The sequence below is a fragment of the Capricornis sumatraensis genome, chromosome X (assembly GCF_032405125.1).
Source record: "Capricornis sumatraensis isolate serow.1 chromosome X, serow.2, whole genome shotgun sequence".
Lineage (NCBI taxonomy): Eukaryota > Metazoa > Chordata > Mammalia > Artiodactyla > Bovidae > Capricornis > Capricornis sumatraensis.
Window position 1 is genome coordinate 143,045,742 of NC_091092.1, and position 17,684 is coordinate 143,063,425.

At 52.0% G+C, this 17,684-nt stretch overlaps 1 protein-coding gene across 5 annotated transcripts in view; it reads right to left on the minus strand.

The window, feature by feature from the left end:
• Positions 1–2,069: 2,069 nt before the first annotated feature.
• Positions 2,070–17,684, minus strand: part of TBL1X (transducin beta like 1 X-linked) — a 250,968-nt gene continuing 235,353 nt past the window's right edge. For all 5 annotated transcript variants that reach the window (XM_068961982.1, XM_068961980.1, XM_068961984.1 and 2 more), the window contains 6 exons: positions 11,673–11,794; positions 8,978–9,052; positions 8,375–8,502; positions 5,393–5,558; positions 3,655–3,756; positions 2,070–2,702 (listed from right to left, as the gene is read on the minus strand). In XM_068961982.1, coding sequence (XP_068818083.1) covers positions 2,676–2,702; positions 3,655–3,756; positions 5,393–5,558; positions 8,375–8,502; positions 8,978–9,052; positions 11,673–11,794 — 620 coding nt within the window. In that variant the 3' untranslated portion in view covers positions 2,070–2,675. The remainder of the gene's footprint in view (positions 2,703–3,654; positions 3,757–5,392; positions 5,559–8,374; positions 8,503–8,977; positions 9,053–11,672; positions 11,795–17,684) is intronic.

Below are 17,684 nucleotides of genomic sequence, written 5' to 3' on the forward strand. Positions count from 1 at the left end.
CCAGGGGCGCCGGCTGCCTCCTCTTCGTGGTCCCCACCCCGGGGGCTTCTCCCCGCTGGTACATGGGCAATTCTGCCTTCCTCAGCAGCGTCAGGTCATCGCCAGGCCCAGTATCCAGTCCTTGGCCTTACAGCCCCCGTGGCTCCAATCTGGCAACTTCCAGCCTGGTACAGGTTTACCAGGAGGCCCCCATCAATACCTGGGAGACCCTGCATACCGACCTCCCCGTGCCGATCCTCGCGTGAGCCTTTTATACCAAACCCCACCTTCACCACCCTCCAGCAGCATTTGGCTCATCAAACGTAAACCGCGTCTGGAACCCGGACAGCTGACGCTGTGTGGACAGCGACAGGTTTTCACTCCGGGAGGGGTCCAGATGGTGTTCAACTAGACCTCTGCAAACTGCATCTCAAACTTAATCATTTTGGGGGGTGGGGGGGGGGAGCAGTGATTATCCGTGGACCCCTGAGGGCGTCTGCTACCTTCAAAGGTGGGAGTGGAGACTCCAATAGAACACTGACCTTCTTAAAGGTTAAACGTTTAGATATAGCAGAGCCTGAAGAACACGCCCAACGGGTGCAGAGTGCCTTTTGGTCTTCTGCTATCAGAGGGGTTTGAAAAACTCTCAGATCCACGGAGATAATGAACTGAGAGAGATGAATGCACTCTGGCTTTGGGGCTGCTCCTGGGACAATCCAACTTCTGCACAAAGGCCTAGCCATGCCTTACCGTTGCCTTTTGGTGCATGGACAGATACCACCAATGTCGGAATACCATCCAGGCCGGTTGCTGGAACACAAAAGGGCTGCAACCTACCCACTGCCAGCCCCACCCCAGGTGGAAGATGGATAAGCCCAGAGGCCCTGCTGCTAATTTACAAGCTGGGTGGACATGGGGTCATGAGATTAAAAGTACAAAGATCACCTGATTCAAGGGAAAGGAAAACTCCCCTAGGGACACACAAAGCCATGTTTTAGTATTTAAAAAAAAAAAAAAAACAGTAAAAAGATTCATTGCTTAAAAAAAAAGGACAATTTCTCCTGACCTACTGCCAGAGGAAGCAAATTGTGAAGATGGCCTGTGAACTGATGCACCCTACCTCTGTTAATTCACCCTCAGGACTGAAAACCTCTCCCCGATCACTTGTGTCACTGTGAGACCCAGTGAGGTCCCGGAGGCCCCTCCAGTTGGTCAGCCCTGGAGGGACTTGGCCGAGCTGCTCCTGGTTTGGAGGGGGGAGTCCCCCCGCGGGTGGCCCCTAGTCTTAAACGAGGTGGCATTGGTGTTGTGGAGTGGGGTGGTTCCGACGGCCCCCTTTCAGTGATGCTGGTTCTGGGAACGCTTCTTGGGTTTGAGGGCACTCTCTTGTCCACTGTTCCGGTCCGACGCAACCGGAAAAAAGAAACGCCCAGGTCTTCCTGGAGCAGAAAAGGGGTTGGGGTCTTCCTCTCCAGCCGCATAGACCAGCCCCAAAGCTGACCCCAGAGCTCTCCACCCGGAGTCCCCTCACTGCCTTCCACCAAGCTCAAAGCGAAGGGACCCCTCTACCTGTCTCTTCCTAAAGGTTTCTTTTTTTTCTTGTTGTTAAATATGAATCACACAAAGCTCTCGTGTCTGAACGGCCATTTTACGATTTTAAAATTGTTTTAACATAAAAAATATCTTTTTTTTTTCTTCTCCAAAAATACTCCGGGCTCTTTCTCTTATAAGTCACTTTTTTTTTCTTCTTCCCCCTCCTGTAAAAAGTCCCCCTTGCCCTGCCTTCTTACATAAAGCACTTACTATGCAAGGAAAGTGCCCTTGAGACTGGAAGATGGGAGGCGACTATGAGGGAGGGGGAGGGGGAGGGGGAGGGGGAGGGGGGGAGGGGGGAGGTGGAAGACGCAGGCGAGAAAGCTGTCATCAGAGACTCACCACATCCGAAAGAGGGGCTGTCTCTCTGGTGGGTGGAACAACAGCAAAGAAGCAAGACACCCAGTAACAGTTTCCACCCTGGACCCAAGGCCTGGCTCGCCTCCCCTACCCTTCCACCCACCCACCAAGACGACAGGATTCCAGCCCATAGAAAAACCACGGGGACAAAGGTTCTAGAAAATAGAAACTGTTGGGATTACAAAGGTACCCATTTCATCCATACAAACTGGTCTTTCGAACGTCCTTGTGAGAGTTTTAACTGTAGTGTCCAAATTTTTAGGGGGGCGGGGGGGACACCCAACCCATTGACGGGAGGAGTTTTTCCTCCCCTTTCGGTTTATCACAGCATTTTTTTTTCCTCTTCGTTTTGGCACAGGCTTTCCCGTTTCTTCGTTCCTCTCAATCATCGGAGCCTGTTCTGGATGGAAACCAATCCATGCGCCGAGTCAAGCTGGCGGCGTCGCGCTCCCCTGGGGCTGGACGTTCCAGGTGGAAACCATTCCTGTTCCCCCCCTTTGATAGGACTTGCGTGTGTGTTTTTCATTTTAAACTTCTCAGTGACGGTTATGAAAAAAGAAAAAGAAAAAATAGAGACTCCTGTGGCCAGGGATGACGTGGTCTCAAAGGACACTCCCTAAGGTCAGGCTGGTGCTGTTTTGGAGCTGACGGAATTGTGTCTGAATAGTGCTACGATCCCACACATCCACTGCTGGTCCGCTAGAATTCTCTTCTCATGCCTGTAATACTTTTTCTGTGTGTGTTTACTTTCGCAGATCTAACACGCACACCTGAAAGGAGACAGAAAAGCGCCTGTTATCTTGAGAGGCAACACAAGATGCCCTTAAGAGCTCAGGACAGCACGTGGCCTGTGGACCAAATCCGGCCCACCGCCCACTTGTTTATAAATAAAGTTTTATTCGCACACAGTCCAGAGGGTTCAATCAGACCGGCTCTAGCGGACAGGGGAGTGTCTAAACATCATTAGCAACCAACCCCAGGCCACGGCCGTCGATGGGTGTCACAGACCAGACCCCTACACGGTGGAGCAAATGGCAACTGAAGCCTTAGCACACATCTAGTGGGGGGCAGTGGGGCACAGGCTGACAGCCAGCCAGCCAGCACCCTGCCCTACATCTCAGGGCAATTCCAAGTGCAGAAAGCTAGACACCTCAGGGGACCAGCACAAGGTTCCTGGGACCCAGGAGACCTGCTGAATGGAAAGTTGGGCCTTCATCATCAGAGGGTCCGGGTGGAAGCGCAAAGGTTGAAGCCAAGGGTGGACCAAGTTGCTCAGCCTCAGCATCTGTGATGTGGGGGTCACTCCTCTGCTGTGGGGGGGTAGGTCCCAAGCACCCTAAGACTTCCAGTAGCAGCCCTGGTTTCCACACCAGGTGCCAACATCTCCCCACCCACCACCCCCCGAAAGCACTAACAACCCAAATGCCTCCAGACACCTCCAATGTCTCCAGGGGTGTAATCGATGCAGCTGAGAACCACCAATTCCGCCGGGAAAAAAAAACACACATCATTCAGGAAGCGAGAAGAACCGTCTGCTCCCAGAGCACTGCCCAGCCCAGATGCTTCCTTCACCAACAAGTGTCTCTGAGGCCCATCACGGCCCTGGGAGTACGCCCATGTGGGTCTCAGGAGTCTGGACTGTTCTTGACCCCACCCTCCCCAAACCCTCCCTCCTCCCTGCACCCCACCTCCTGCCTGGGGAAACCCCAGGGTGCTGCTTACGGAGCCGTCTGACGCACTGGCGCCCACTTTGTCACCCCGGGCGTTCCAGCACACCTCGAAGATGCCCCCGGTGCCTCGGTAGCTGTGGACGAGACTTCCGCTCTGCAAAGCAAGGGCGTTGTCACTCAAGAGGCAAAACACTGGTGAGGCCACCCCATCCCACCCTGCCTGGGGATGTCAGCCCAGAAGCTTCCAAAGACACAGATGCTAATAGAACTTTCAATTAAAGGGGCTCTGGCAGCTGCAGGAACATGTGACTCAGAACTACGGCCATAGGGTTGGGGCAGGGGGTACCTAAATGATCCTTGGCTGCCCACCAAGAGAGACAGCCTCTACGGTTTCTGCCCGAGCTAACGCCTCCCGGGGGAAGGAGAGAGTCAGCAAGATCGGATATGTGCTTGTATCTCAACCAGGCTTCCGTCTCACTGAGTGTTCAAGGGAGCCTCAGAATGACTCAAGAGAGTTTTATGATTTAGTGGGGGAAAAAAAGGATGCAAAATGTGGGAAGCTGCTATATATGTACAGCACAGGGACCTCAGCTCGGTGCTCTGCCGTTATCTGGAGGCTTGAAGATGGGTCGGGAGAGGGAGGTTCAAGAGGGAGGGGACATTTATTTACTTATGGTTGATTCCGTTGCTGTACAGCAGAAATCAGCTGTAAAAAAAAGCAATTATCCTCTGATTTAAAAACAAACAAAAAAAGTGTGGGTAAAATGAGTTGCTGAGCTGCTGATGGCAGAACCCGGCTAATGATGGCAATTTTTTTGAAAGTCAAGCATCCTCCTGTGATGCAAGTTCGATCCCTGGGTCAGGAAGATGCCCCTGGAGAAAGGAATGGCTACCCTAACTCCACCATTTTTGCCTGGAGAATCCCGTGGACAGAGGAGCCTGGCAGGCTACGTAATATAAGTCCATGAGGTTGCAAGAGTGGGACACCACTGAGCGGCTAAGCACACACATGGGCGGCCGTCAGCCTGGTTCCACGTTAGGGCCACTGTTGCATCTCGTTTGCCAAGAAGGCACGACTGTGTGAGGCGGCCGCAGAGGAGGAGCCCGAGGTCTCAGTAGGCTGCAGCCTCGGCCGCAGGCTGGCTAACGTGGTGTCCGTTACTACCTCCCTTGAGAAAGCATGTTCATCAGTGTCTGCCTGGCCTCAGGGCACACCAAGGGGGTGGCGGATTGAAAAAAGGCCACTTCATCCATCCTGGGACCACAGGCAATGTCTGCTGTTGTCAATGGAAGGCAGTGGGTGCCAGGTTTCCTGCCAAGGACTCAGAAAAAAAATTACCCAAGTCCCTGGCAGGGGCGACCCAGCATCCACAAAGAGCCCGGGGCAGATGGCGCTGGGTGGGCTTCTGACCCTCTGGGGAACCAGGGATGTGTCTAGGTCCGTGTCCGAGGCAAGGTGTTCCTGAGTGCAAACTCAGGTTCTGGGGTCACCAAGATAGTGAAATCAAAGCATCAGTCACTCAGTCGGTCCGACTCTTGGCGACCCTATGGACTGTAGCCTGCCAGGCTCCTCTGTCCATGGGATTCTCCAGGCTAGAACACTGGAGTGGGTTGCCATTCCCTTCTCCAGGAGAATCTTCCCAATCCACAGATTGAACCCGGGTCTCCCGTAATGCACGTGGATTCTTTACCGTCTGAGCCACCAGGGAAGCCCACGGGTCACTGAGAAATTGACTGTATTGGGTGTGGGGCTGGGGGGGACCCAGGCGGTGGGAATGCAGGGGCTTTACCTGAGTGTTCCAGATGTGCACACACTTGTCGAAGGAGCCGCTGGCCAAGTACTTCCCGTCGGGGCTGAAGGCCACGCTGTACACGGGTTCCTGGTGCTTGGTGAGCGTGTGGATGCACACGCCCCGCTCCACATCCCAAAGTCGGACGGTAGAATCGAACGAGGCGCTGGAAAGACACAGAGAAGGTCCCCGTGGACGCCCGTGGGTTCAAAAAAGGTCACCAGAGCTGTCGGCAGGTTCCTGCTGGTCTCCCGAGGACGCCGCTCTCACAGTGGGACTGACTTTCCTTACATTTCAGAGACCGTAAGCGGGTACCTCTTTCTCTTCTAGAATGTGACTCAACACGCATGGAACACACAGCCTCGGTCCAGGGAGGGCACATGTATGCCTGTGGCCGATTCATACTGAGGTATGCCAAAAATCATCCCAACATCGTAAAGTTTTTCTCTTTCAATTAAGATAAATACATTAAAAAAAAAAAGTCACACAATAAATCTCTTTCTCTTTTTGGGTGCCGTTATCAAGGCAACAAATTGACAGCCACACTCATTTATTTCTGCACTTCTCTGAGACACAAATGATACGTATTCGCTACATTTGCTAAAACGGTCCCACCACTGACAACACATGTATCCCTGCCAAGTGTAAAACAAAGCCAAAAATAAAGCCGAGAGCCGTATTCAGGGAAATGGCTAAGTGAGCGAACACAAATTTTAATCCCACAGGAATTAAAATATAATCGCATCCAAATATATAATCACACTCCCGGGAGCTGCAAATTTTAGTTTCGTTTAAATCTGAAAGAAGAGCGTCCGTGCATGCGTGCCAAGTTGTCCCATTCATGCCCGACTCTGCGACCCCATGGACGGCAGCCCTGCCAGGCTCCTCTGTCCATGGGATTCTCCAGGCAAGAATACTGCAGTGGGTTGCCGTGCTCTCCTCCAGGGGATCTTCCTGACCCAGGGATTGAACCCATGTCTCTCACATCTTCAGCATTGGCAGGCGGCTTCTTTACCACTAGGGTCACCTGGGAAGCCCACCCACCATAAACCTGTTTCACCAGGCATTTCCTTCCTCTTTTGGGACTTACATCCATCGCTTTATGCTTGGCGCCTAGAAAGCTCACTTAGTGCCGTCATGGGTACCATGTGATTCAAAAGCACCTTACAAGTCATCAAACAAAACAAAAAGAGATAACGTCTGTTCCTAGACCTTTAAGTGGATTTCAGGACAGTGGTATGCACTAAGAGGATGCTCTCACGTTTTCTGGATCAGCTTTTCAGCTGGTGCAGGAATTCCTTTCTGTGGTTTCTAAGAGATGGCCTTGGGTCAGGCACTTTCAGTAACAGACTGTTCATCCCACTGCTATGTGACAAAGACAAGCGGAGGGGTCTCCCCCTCATTTACAGCAGGGCTGGGGCACCGGCTGTTCTCCCCACTACCCCATTCTCTGCAGCTCCACAGAAAAACACCCTGCCACTTCCTCCCAAGTCCTGTCTTTCCCAGACCAGACACACATCTACGCTTCGTGGGATCATGGTCTCCAGAACCCTCAGTGTACCCCACGTTCACTCCTAGAATCTCTTTAGCTTGTGTGCCTCAAGGTTCTTACTAAAATATCCTCCTGGGAGTGCCACACTGTATCCTGCGTGAGGTCTGACCAGGACCAGGACCACACAAGTCTGCAGAATGCAGCCTCAGTGATGAGCTTCTGTGGACTTCTAACCGCTCTGCTCCCCTCTGGCGAGTCACTGACTGACTAGTCCTCTGCATCTGATCCTGGTGTCTTCGGGGGTTTACTGCATACACCAGGGGTCCCCATCCTCTGGGACCTGATGCCTGATGATCCAAGGTGAAGCAGAGGCAGTCATAACAGAAATGAAGGGCACAATAAATGTAGTGTGTTCAAATCATCCTCTACACCTTGGAAAAGTGATTTTCCATAAAACTGGTCCCTGGTGCCAAAAAAGCTGGGGACAGCCAGGATGAATGGTTAGGCTGGATCTGGTATTGGCCAGGGGATCTTTTATCACCATTCAACATTCTCACCACCTGCAGCTCCGAGTTGGGCCAAGTAAACCAAGCCCAAAGTGAAGTGAAATGAACTGAAAGTCACTCAGTCGTGTCCAACTCTTTGCGACCCCATGGACTATACAGTTCATGGAATTCTTCAGGCCAGAATACTGGAGTGGGTAGCCTTTCCCTTTTCCAGGGGATCTTCCCAACCCAGGGATCAAACCCACATCTCCCACATTGCAGGCGGATTCTTTACCACCTAAGCCATCAGGGAAGCCCAAGAATACTGGAGTGGGTAGCCTTGCCCTTCTCCAGAAGATCTTCTTGACCCAGGGATCGAACCTCGTCTCCTGCGTTGCAGGCAGATTCTTTATCAACTGGGGTACCAGGGAAGCCCAACCAAGCCTGAGGTCCAAGCTAAACTGCTTCCTTTTTTCAGTCATAATAAAAACCTTCACCAAAGCAAAATGCTGGGAGAGTGGATGTAGGCAATTTCTCCCTCCAGCGTCATGGTTTAAAGCATGCTTATTTCAACTTAGCCATCACGTGATAACCTCTATCTCGCAGCCCTTTCACAGTGAGCTGTCTCTCCGTTTACTTTGAGTTAGTTTCTAAGTAACTTCGAATGTGAGTCACTCACTGTGTCCAACTCTTTGCGACCTCACAGACTGCAGCCCGCCAGGCTCCTCTGTCCATGGGATTCTCCAGGCCAGAATACTGGTGTGCGGTAGCCTTTTCCCATCTCCAGGGGAACTTCCCAACCCAGGGATAGAACCCGAGTCTCCAGCATTACAGGCAGACTCTTTAGCAGCTGAGGGCATAAACACCTTTGCAAGCCACACTGACAGCATCTCCTGGTCTCTTCGGGACATGAGTGACTTTTACCGGTCGCGTGGCTGGAGCAAACTCAGCCACCAAGGCTGCTTTCGAGAACCGAGACTGGGGTGCAGGCTGTCTGCCCTTTACCTTGCCAACATGATGCTGGAGTTGGGGTTGCTGGTGGCCGGCCCGGTGGGACTCCACTTGATGGTGTATATCTCTTTGCTGTGCGCCTGAAGGTCGTGGACACATGTGTCCTGCTTCATACTCCAGATCTACGGGGATGCAACGAGAACATGGTGAGCAAAGGCCGATTCTCCCACCGGGAGAAGCACTGGAGAGGTTTCTCTGTCCCTGGGAAGCTGACGTCCAGCAGGGTGGGCGGCTGACAAGGGGCAGGTGCTTCCTAGGCAGAGGCGTCTGCTCACCACCAGGGGGCGCCCGTCAAAAAGGCCACGGGGATCCATGCTACCCTGGTCTGATCTCAGAAGCCAGGCAGGGTCGGGTCGGGTTTAGTTAGCACTCGGATGGGAGAAAGGCCTCGGGAACGGAAGGAGGCTCCACGGGACCCTCGACCGATAAACACGGCTTCACTGCTGGGGCAAGCGGCATGTCGTTTGCAAAGAGAAAAGACGACAGAGGCAGCAAGAGGGCTCACAACATAATGGTCACCTGCAGGAGGAGCGCTGGGACTGAAGACACAGCCCCCGGGGTCACCAAGGGTCACACGGCCCGGCCTTGCAGCCTTACCTTCAATGTCATGTCATCAGAGCAGGAGGCTAGCAACATGCCAGAGGGATCCCATTTGATGGCATTGACCTCATTCTGCAAGAGAGCAAAAGGTTTAAAAAAAGAAAAGAAAGAAACAAATGAAGGCCTGGGTGTAGTAAACACAGGCGTCCAGCAGGGGGCAGGAGCGCTCTGTTTTCGATGAAAAAAGGCCTGGGAGTAGTAAGCACAAGCTTCCAGCAGGGGGCAGGAGCGCTCTGTCCTCACTGCAAAGAGCCCAGGACCTGTAACAGAATTTGAATGCTGAGTTCCAAACAATAGCAAGGAGAGAGAAGAAATCCTTCCTCAGAGATCAGTGCAAAGAAATAGAGGAAAACAATAGAATGGGAAAGACTAGAGACCTCTTCAAGAAAATTAGATACCAAGGGAACATTTCATGCAAAGACGGGCTCAATAAAGGACAGAAATGGTATGGTCCTAACAGAAGCAGAAGATATTAAGAGGAGGTGGCAAGAATACACAGAAGAACTATAAAAGAAAGATCTTCATCACCCAGATAATCATGATGGTGTGATCACCAACCTAAAGCCAGACATTCTGGAATGCAAAGTCAAGTGGGCTTTAGGAAGCATCACTACGAACAAAGCTAGTCGAGATGATGGAATTCCAGTTGAGCTATTTCAAATCCTGAAAGATGATGCTGTGAAAGTGCTGCACTCGATATGCCAGCAAATCTGGAAAACTCAGCAGCGGCCACAGGACTGGAAAAGATCAGTTTTCATTCAAATCCCAGAGAAAGGCAATGCCAAAGAATGCTCAAACTACCACACATTTGCACTCATCTCATACACTAATAAAGTAATGCTCAAAATTCTCCAAGCCAGGCTTCAACAGTACGTGAACTGTGAACTTCCAGATGTTTAAGCTGGATTTAGAAAAGGCAGAGGAACCAGAGACCAAATTGCCAACATATGTTGGATCACCAAAAAAGCAAGAGAGTTCCAGAAAAACATCTACTTCTTACTTTATTGACTATGCCAAAGCCTTTGACTGTGTGGACCACAACACACTCTGGAAAATTCTTAGAGATGGGAATACCAGACTACCTGACGTGCCTCTGGAGAAATCTGTATGCAGGTCAGGAAGCAACAGTTAGAACTGGACATGGAAAAACAGATTGGTTCTAAACAGGGAAAGGAGTACGTCAAGGCTGATATTGTCACCCTGCTTATTTAACTTATATGTAGAGTACATCATAAGGAATGCTGGACTGGAAGAAGCACAAGCTGGAATCAAGATTGCCAGAAGAAATATCAATAACCTCAGATATGCAGATGACACCACCCTTATGGCAGAAAGTGAAGAGGAGCTAAAAAGCCTCTTGATGAAAGTGAAAGAGGAGAGTGAAAAAGTTGGCTTAAAGCTCAACATTCAGAAAACGAAGATCATGGCATCTGGTCCCATCACTTCATTGCAAATAGATGGGGACACAGTGGCTGACTTTATTCTTTTGGGCTCCAAAATCACTGCAGACGGTGACTGCAGCCATGAAATTAAAAGACACTTATGCCTTGGAAGGAAAGTTATGACCAACCTAGATAGCATATTCAAAAGCACAGACATTGTTTTGCCAACAAAGGTCCATCTAGTCAAAGCTATGGTTCTTCTAGTAGTCATGTATGGATGTGAGAGTTGGACTATTAAGAAAGCTGAGCGCCAAAGAACTGATGCTTTTGAACTGTGGTGTTGGAGAACTCTTGAGAGTCCCTTGGACTGCAAGAAGATCCAATCAGTACATCCTAAGGGAGATCAGTCCTGAATATCCATTGGAACGACTGATGCTGAAGCTGCAACTTCAAAACTTTGGCCACCTGATGCAAAGAACTGACTCCTTGGAAAAGACCGTGATGCTGGGAAAGATTGATGGCAGGAGGAAAAGGGACGACAGAGGATGAGATGGTTTGATAGCATCACTGGGTCAATGGACATGAGTTTGAGCAAGCTCCAGGAGTTGGTGATGGACAGGGAGGCCTGTGTGCTGCAGTCCATGGGGTTGCAAAGAGTTGGACACGACTGACCCACTGAACTAACTGAACTAAACTGAAGTAACACAACCTTCCAGCAGGGGGCAGGAGCGCTCTGTCATCTCTGCAAGAAGCCTGCTTGCATTCACCGTGGATTAACCAAGCACCACCCCAGGTTTCAGGCATTTTTCTCTTTCTCCTTTCTCCTTAATCCAAAGTGCAGTCATACGCTCTACACAACCAGCCACCCTCAGCCATATTTCTCCAAGGGGAAAAAAAAAACAAAAACAAAATCACATCTAAGAAGGAAGCCAAATGAATTTATCTAGAAACCAGTGTAAAACCAGTTAGTTATTTCAAAGCTGACTTTAAAAGTAATTTTCCTACTCACTTTTTTTTTTCCCTGTTATGTCCTGAGACATTTTTATAACACCTTCTTCAGTGTCTTTCCTGCAAAATCCAACACCTGGCTCATCCAGATAATTAAAAAACAAACAAAAAAAACACCACTGCCAACCCAGGTGGATAGCTGACCCCCAGAGGTAGCAACAACAGTCCCGAGGAGGCTGTAGGAGAATGAATCGGCAGTCACAGTAAGCAGGCTTTTAATCCTAGGCAGAGACCAGCCGGTTTCCCAGCTCCCCACACACCTTCGGTGAACCTGAGGCCCCACAGTCAGGACTCACACTCACCGTGTGTCCCTGGAACGTTTTGACGGGGCGGTCGCAGCCGAGTCTGCAGACGTGAATACACATGTCCGTGCTGCAGGAGGCAAAGGTAGTGTTGTTCTGCCAGTCCACGTCGAGAGCAGGGGCTGCAGAGAAGCAAAGGGCGGAGGGGAGGGGGGAGACAGGACGACACAGCCATTCAGCAGGTGTGCACAGAGCTCAGCTGACTCGGCGGCAGCAGCAGCAGAGTTGAGAAACCTGACCGTGTGATAGAGCAACATTCGCAGTGCCAGCACAGCCTCGGTCCATCACAGACCCTGAGGTCTGCCGTTTATATTTGCAAGGAGAACCAGACAGCTCCAGAAAGAGACCCGACCCCCACCGAAGTGTCATCCAAAGTGATGCTTTGGGTGCCCTGAACACAGCAACTCGCTCCCCTGGTGCAGGTGAGACGGTAGGGGAGAAGCACCCTGCTGCTCCCAGGGACATCACCGGGCTGGGTGATGGATTTTCTTTCGGTGGGGAAGGCAGAGAGCACACACTTCACAGCCTATGTTCAACGCGTGTGTGTCTCTCGCTCAGTTATATCTGACTCTTTGGGACCCTGTGGACCGTAGCTCGCCAGGCTTCTCTGTCCATGGGATTCTCCAGGCACGAATGCTGGAGTGGGTTGCTATTCCCTTCTCCAGGGAATCTTCCCTGATCCAGGGATGGAGCCCAGGTCTTCCACACTGCAGGCAGATTCTTTACCATCTGAGCCACCAGCGAAGCCCCTTGTTCAAGGTATCAGAGTTGAAAGAACTGCCCCACAACCCGTTACTGCGTTCTACAGCTTGAAGATGCTGAGTTGACAAGAACATCTGAGGGAGACGTGTGGCCTTAGGATGGACACCGTCTCTAGGTCCTGGGCCTTTTTCAGGGGCCGCTGGCTTGAAGACCTCCGTGAGGGTTTGGGGGACGTGACAGCTTGCTTCCCTTCTGCCATCGTCCCCAGGAGACGACTCAGTACCCTCGTTCTCTCCGACACGTCCCTGCTTCTACGGAAAAGGAGGGTTAAGTCCTGCAAGCCTCTGCTCAGATCTTCCTCAACTGATCAATACCTAACCTTGTCTCACATGTTTCGTACATGTAAGTCAGCACTGAAGTGGGACAAGACTCCAGCTCACCCAGGATATGACAAATTGGAAGACCCCCTCCCGTCCTTAGCCTTCAACATATATTTATTAATTTTTTAAATTTATACTTTGGCCACCTGATGCAAAGAGCTGACTCATTGGGAAAGACCCTGATGTTGGGAAAGACTGAAGGCAGGAGGAGAAGGGGATGGCAGAGGATGAGATGGTTGGATGGCATCACCAACTCAACGGACATGAGTTTGAGCAAACTCCGGGAGTTGGTGATGGATAGGGAGGCCCGGCATGCTACAGTCCATGGGGGTCACAAAGAGTTGGAGACGACTGAGCGCCTGAACAATTTCTGGCTGTGCTGGGTCTTGGCTGCTGTGTGTGTGCAGTCTCTAGCTGGGGTGTGCGGGCTTCTCACTGAGGTGGCTTCTCTGGTCGGCGAGCACAGACTCCGTAGTTGAAGGGCACGCGTTTACTTGCTCCTCGGCACAGGGTATGTTCCCTGGTCGGGGATCGAACCCAAGTCCCCTGCCTTGCAAAGACAGACTGTTAATCACTGGACCGCCAGGGAAGCCCCTGTTCTTAACCTTCAAACCAGAGGTGCACCCTGTCCACCCTCCTGCCTTCTAGAACTGCAAGACGGATCCCATCAGCTTCTACGTCTTAGCACCAACCCCTCACAGAGTCTGCGTGGGAGGGTTTCACATAGCGGCAACGCTGGCTTCCTCAAGAACCACGAAGGGGGGTTCAGCACAGGTCCACAGCTGCTGCTAAATTTGCCACACGCGCCCAGTGGAAGGAAGGAGCCAGACCCACGTGGTCAGCAGGACGACCCAGGGAGCGTGGAAGCAAAGCCCGCAGCTGCTCTTGTTTATAACACCACACACGAGCCAAGTCACAGATTTCCCTTTGCCTTCGGGCGTGCAGTTAATACGCCTGGAAGGGTGACAATCTGGCACGCGGTTCCAGGGATGCTTAGCGGCACCTGGCCATAAAAACTAACGTGTGCTGAGCCCCGGCCATCTAAACGGAGGACGCTGGGTCGCTGGTCTGCGTCCACTGTGCAGCTGGGACCCTGCCCTCCCCCGATCAGTCACGATCCAGTGTGGCTGACTGACACATAACAGGGCTCAGCGGTTCTAGGGGGTGACTTGCTCTCACTTGGCCAATGACATTTGACGATCAGCACCGCTCTAGGTACAGTCAGGCTTCACTTTGCTTTTGTCCTTTTAACTTTTAATTGAGAAAAGGTTATCGAATGGATGCTTTGGAACTGTGGTGCTGGAGAAGACTCTTGAGAGTCCTCTGGACAGCCAGGAGATCCAACCAGTCCATCCTAAAGGGAATCAACCTGGAATATTTATTGGAAGGAGTGATGCTGAAGCTGCAATACTTCTGATGAAAGTCACCTGATGGGAAGGACTGATTCATTGGAAAAGACCCTGATGCTGGGAATGATTGAAGGCGGGAGGAGAAGGGGACGACAGAGGATACGATGGTTGGATGGCATCACTGACTCGATGGGCATGGGTATGAGCAAACTCCGGGAGATGGTGAAGGACAGGGAAGCCTGGTGTCCTGCAGTCTGTGGGGTGGCAAAGAGTGGAACACGACTGAGCAACTGAACAATAACAACAAACAGAATCCCGGGAAGGTGCAGAGGTGTTACAGGAAGGCTCTGCCTTGAGTCCGTCACCCACTGGTCGCACGTGGGGGCCTTCAGTACCGGGCCGGACTTGGAAGGTGAATGGGCCCAGACTCGGATGTGTGTGTCGTAGGGTTTGATCTCAAGGGCCGATCCATGTAACCACCACTGCGGTCAAGAGCCACACGTGTGTCCCAACACCACCAGGACCTCCCTTGGGCCATGTTCCTGGCCCACCATCCCCTCCCTGGACTGAGATATAAATGGTATCTCACCCAGGATGTGATCTTTGCAGTCTGACTTTATTTATTTTATTTCCCAAACTGCAGAAGCCCCTTGAGTCCTATCCAAGCCTTTGGGTACTACCCACCTTATGAGTCACTCAGTTGTGTCTGACTCTTTGTGACCCATGGACTGTAATAGCCCGCCAGGCTCCTCTGTCCATGGGATTTTCCAGGCAGGAACACTGGAGTGGGTTGCCATTTCCTTCTCCAGGGGATTCTTCCCGACCCAGGCATCAAACCTGGGTCTCTTACATCACACGCAGATTCTTTACCATCTGAGCCCCTAGTTAGGTCCCGTCTGAGCCACGATTTGACCCTCGTGGCTCGGGCATTATTATCCACAGTCTATCAAAAAAAAATGAGTGGGGTGCCATGCCCTCCTCCAGGGGATCTTCCTGACCCAGGGACTGAACCTGGGTCTCCCGTATCACAAACAGATTCTTTCCTGTCTGAGCCACCAGGGAAGCTCCTGCACTTGTTTTTAACCTGTTCTTTCCCATTGCTGAATGTGGTACAACACTGTTAAGCTCTGAGGCCTAATGCTTCTTCCTGACCAAGGGCACCCCCACCAGGCCTTCATGGGGAACACCTCTGGAGAGGCAACGCAACTGCTGATTTTCAACGCATCACACGCTGAGGGACGGCTGTCCCTGCAGCTTGTACAAAAGCACGCTCCCTTGTCTTCCATCTTGGACAGTGTCTACCACACCGCTTCACACTACAGAGAAAGAGCAAATAACACCCAGAGCCAACCCAGCAACGGGCTACGGGTCGACCCCGTGGGCAGCATCACCCCAGGTGAGAAGCTCCCTGAGGGCAGAAGAGACACGTGGTCCATGGGATAGAAAGCCTGGGACCTTGGGAATGCTCTGGGGAAAATTTACATCCTGCTGAAAGACTCAATACATGAGTCCTCAAGATGAAAACTGGTACAGGAAACTTATGGGCATATTCCTCTCAGAAGAAATCAGAAGCCAGAGCTGCCTGTGTTACAGACATCTTCCCCATCACGTGAGCACACTGGTGCTCAGCACCAAGAATCAGAACCCTGGCAGGCTTCTGCCCCGTCACTGAGTCCCTTCCCTACAACAAACCTCGAGATGGTCTTAGCCTCTGTCATGAGGCTGCAATCCCAAAGGGGGCTCACATCAAACCTGACAGAAAGCCACCAGGCTCACCTGCCACGGTCTGCTCCGTCTACGGCACAGATGGCCGTGACACACACGGATCAAATCATGGAGATTGGGTTGTCAGGGCCTGGGGAGAGGGGCACTAGACACACAGACACAAACCATACACAGACCCCTTCCACAGAGAGACACACGCCCACACACAGACACACACCCATCCACACCCAGACCCCTTCCACAATGAGACACACACCCACACACAGACACAACCCACCCAGACCCCTTCCACAAAGAGAGACACACACTCACACACAGACACACACCCACACACAGACCCCTTCCACGAGACCCCTTTCATAAAGAGAGACACACGCCCACCTACAGACACAACCCACCCAGACCCCTTCCACAAAGAGAAACATGCCCACAGACAGACCCCTTCCACAGACACACCCACCCACCCACACACAGACCCCTTCCAGAGAGACACACGTGCATACACAGACCCCTTCCACGAGAGACACACACCCACACACAGACACAACCCACCCAGACCCCTTCCACAGAGAGACACGCCCACACACAGACCCCTTCCATAGACACACCCACCTACACACACACAGACCTTCCACAGAGACACACACCCACACACACACACCCACCCACACACAGACCCCTTCCACAATGAGACACACACCCACACACAGACACAACCCACCCAGACCCCTTCCACAAAGAGACACACACACTCACACACAGACACACACCCACACACAGACCCCTTCCACAAAGAGACACACACACTCACACACAGACACACACGCACACAGACCCCTTCCAGAGAGACACACACCCACACACAGACACACATGCACACAGACCCCTTCCACAGAGAGACACACACCCACACACAGACACACACCCAAACACAGACCCTTTCCAGAGAGACACACACCCACACACAGACACACACAGATACACATACACAGACAGCTTCCAGAGAGACACACACACCCACACACAGACCCCTTCCACAAAGAGTCACACACTCACACACAGACACATACATACAGACCCCTTCCACAATGAGAGACACACAGACACACACACACAGCCAGCTTCCAGAGAGACACACACACCCACACAGACACAACGCACACACAGACCCCTTCCACAGAGACACACACTCACAGACACACACCCACACACAGACCCCTTCCACAGAGAGACACACACTCACACACAGACACACACTCACACACAGACACACAGACACACAGACCCCTTCCACAATGAGAGACACACACCCACACACAGACCCCTTTCATAAAGAGAGACACACGGCCACACACAGACACACACCCACACACACACACCCACACACAAACCCCTTTCACAAAGAGAGACACACACCCACACACAGACGCACACCCAGACCCTTCTACAGAGAGACACACACCCACACACATACACAACCCACACACAGACCCCCTTCCACAAACAGACACACATCCACACACACACAACTTCCACAAAGAGACACACACCCACAGACAGGCCCCTCCAGGGAGATACCCACACACACAGATCCCCCCTCAAAGACACATCCCTTCCCACACACAGACACACACCCACACACAGACCCCTTCCACAGAGAGACACACTCACATACAGACCCGACCCCTCATACACAGAGACTCCCCCCGCAACAGATACACATCGCCACACAGAGACATGCACAGAAACACACACACACACCCACCTACACACGCTCACACACAAACAGACCCACATGCACACGCTCACAGGTTGGGCGCCCAAGCTCCCTGCTCTTGGAGCCCCGCCCACTTCCT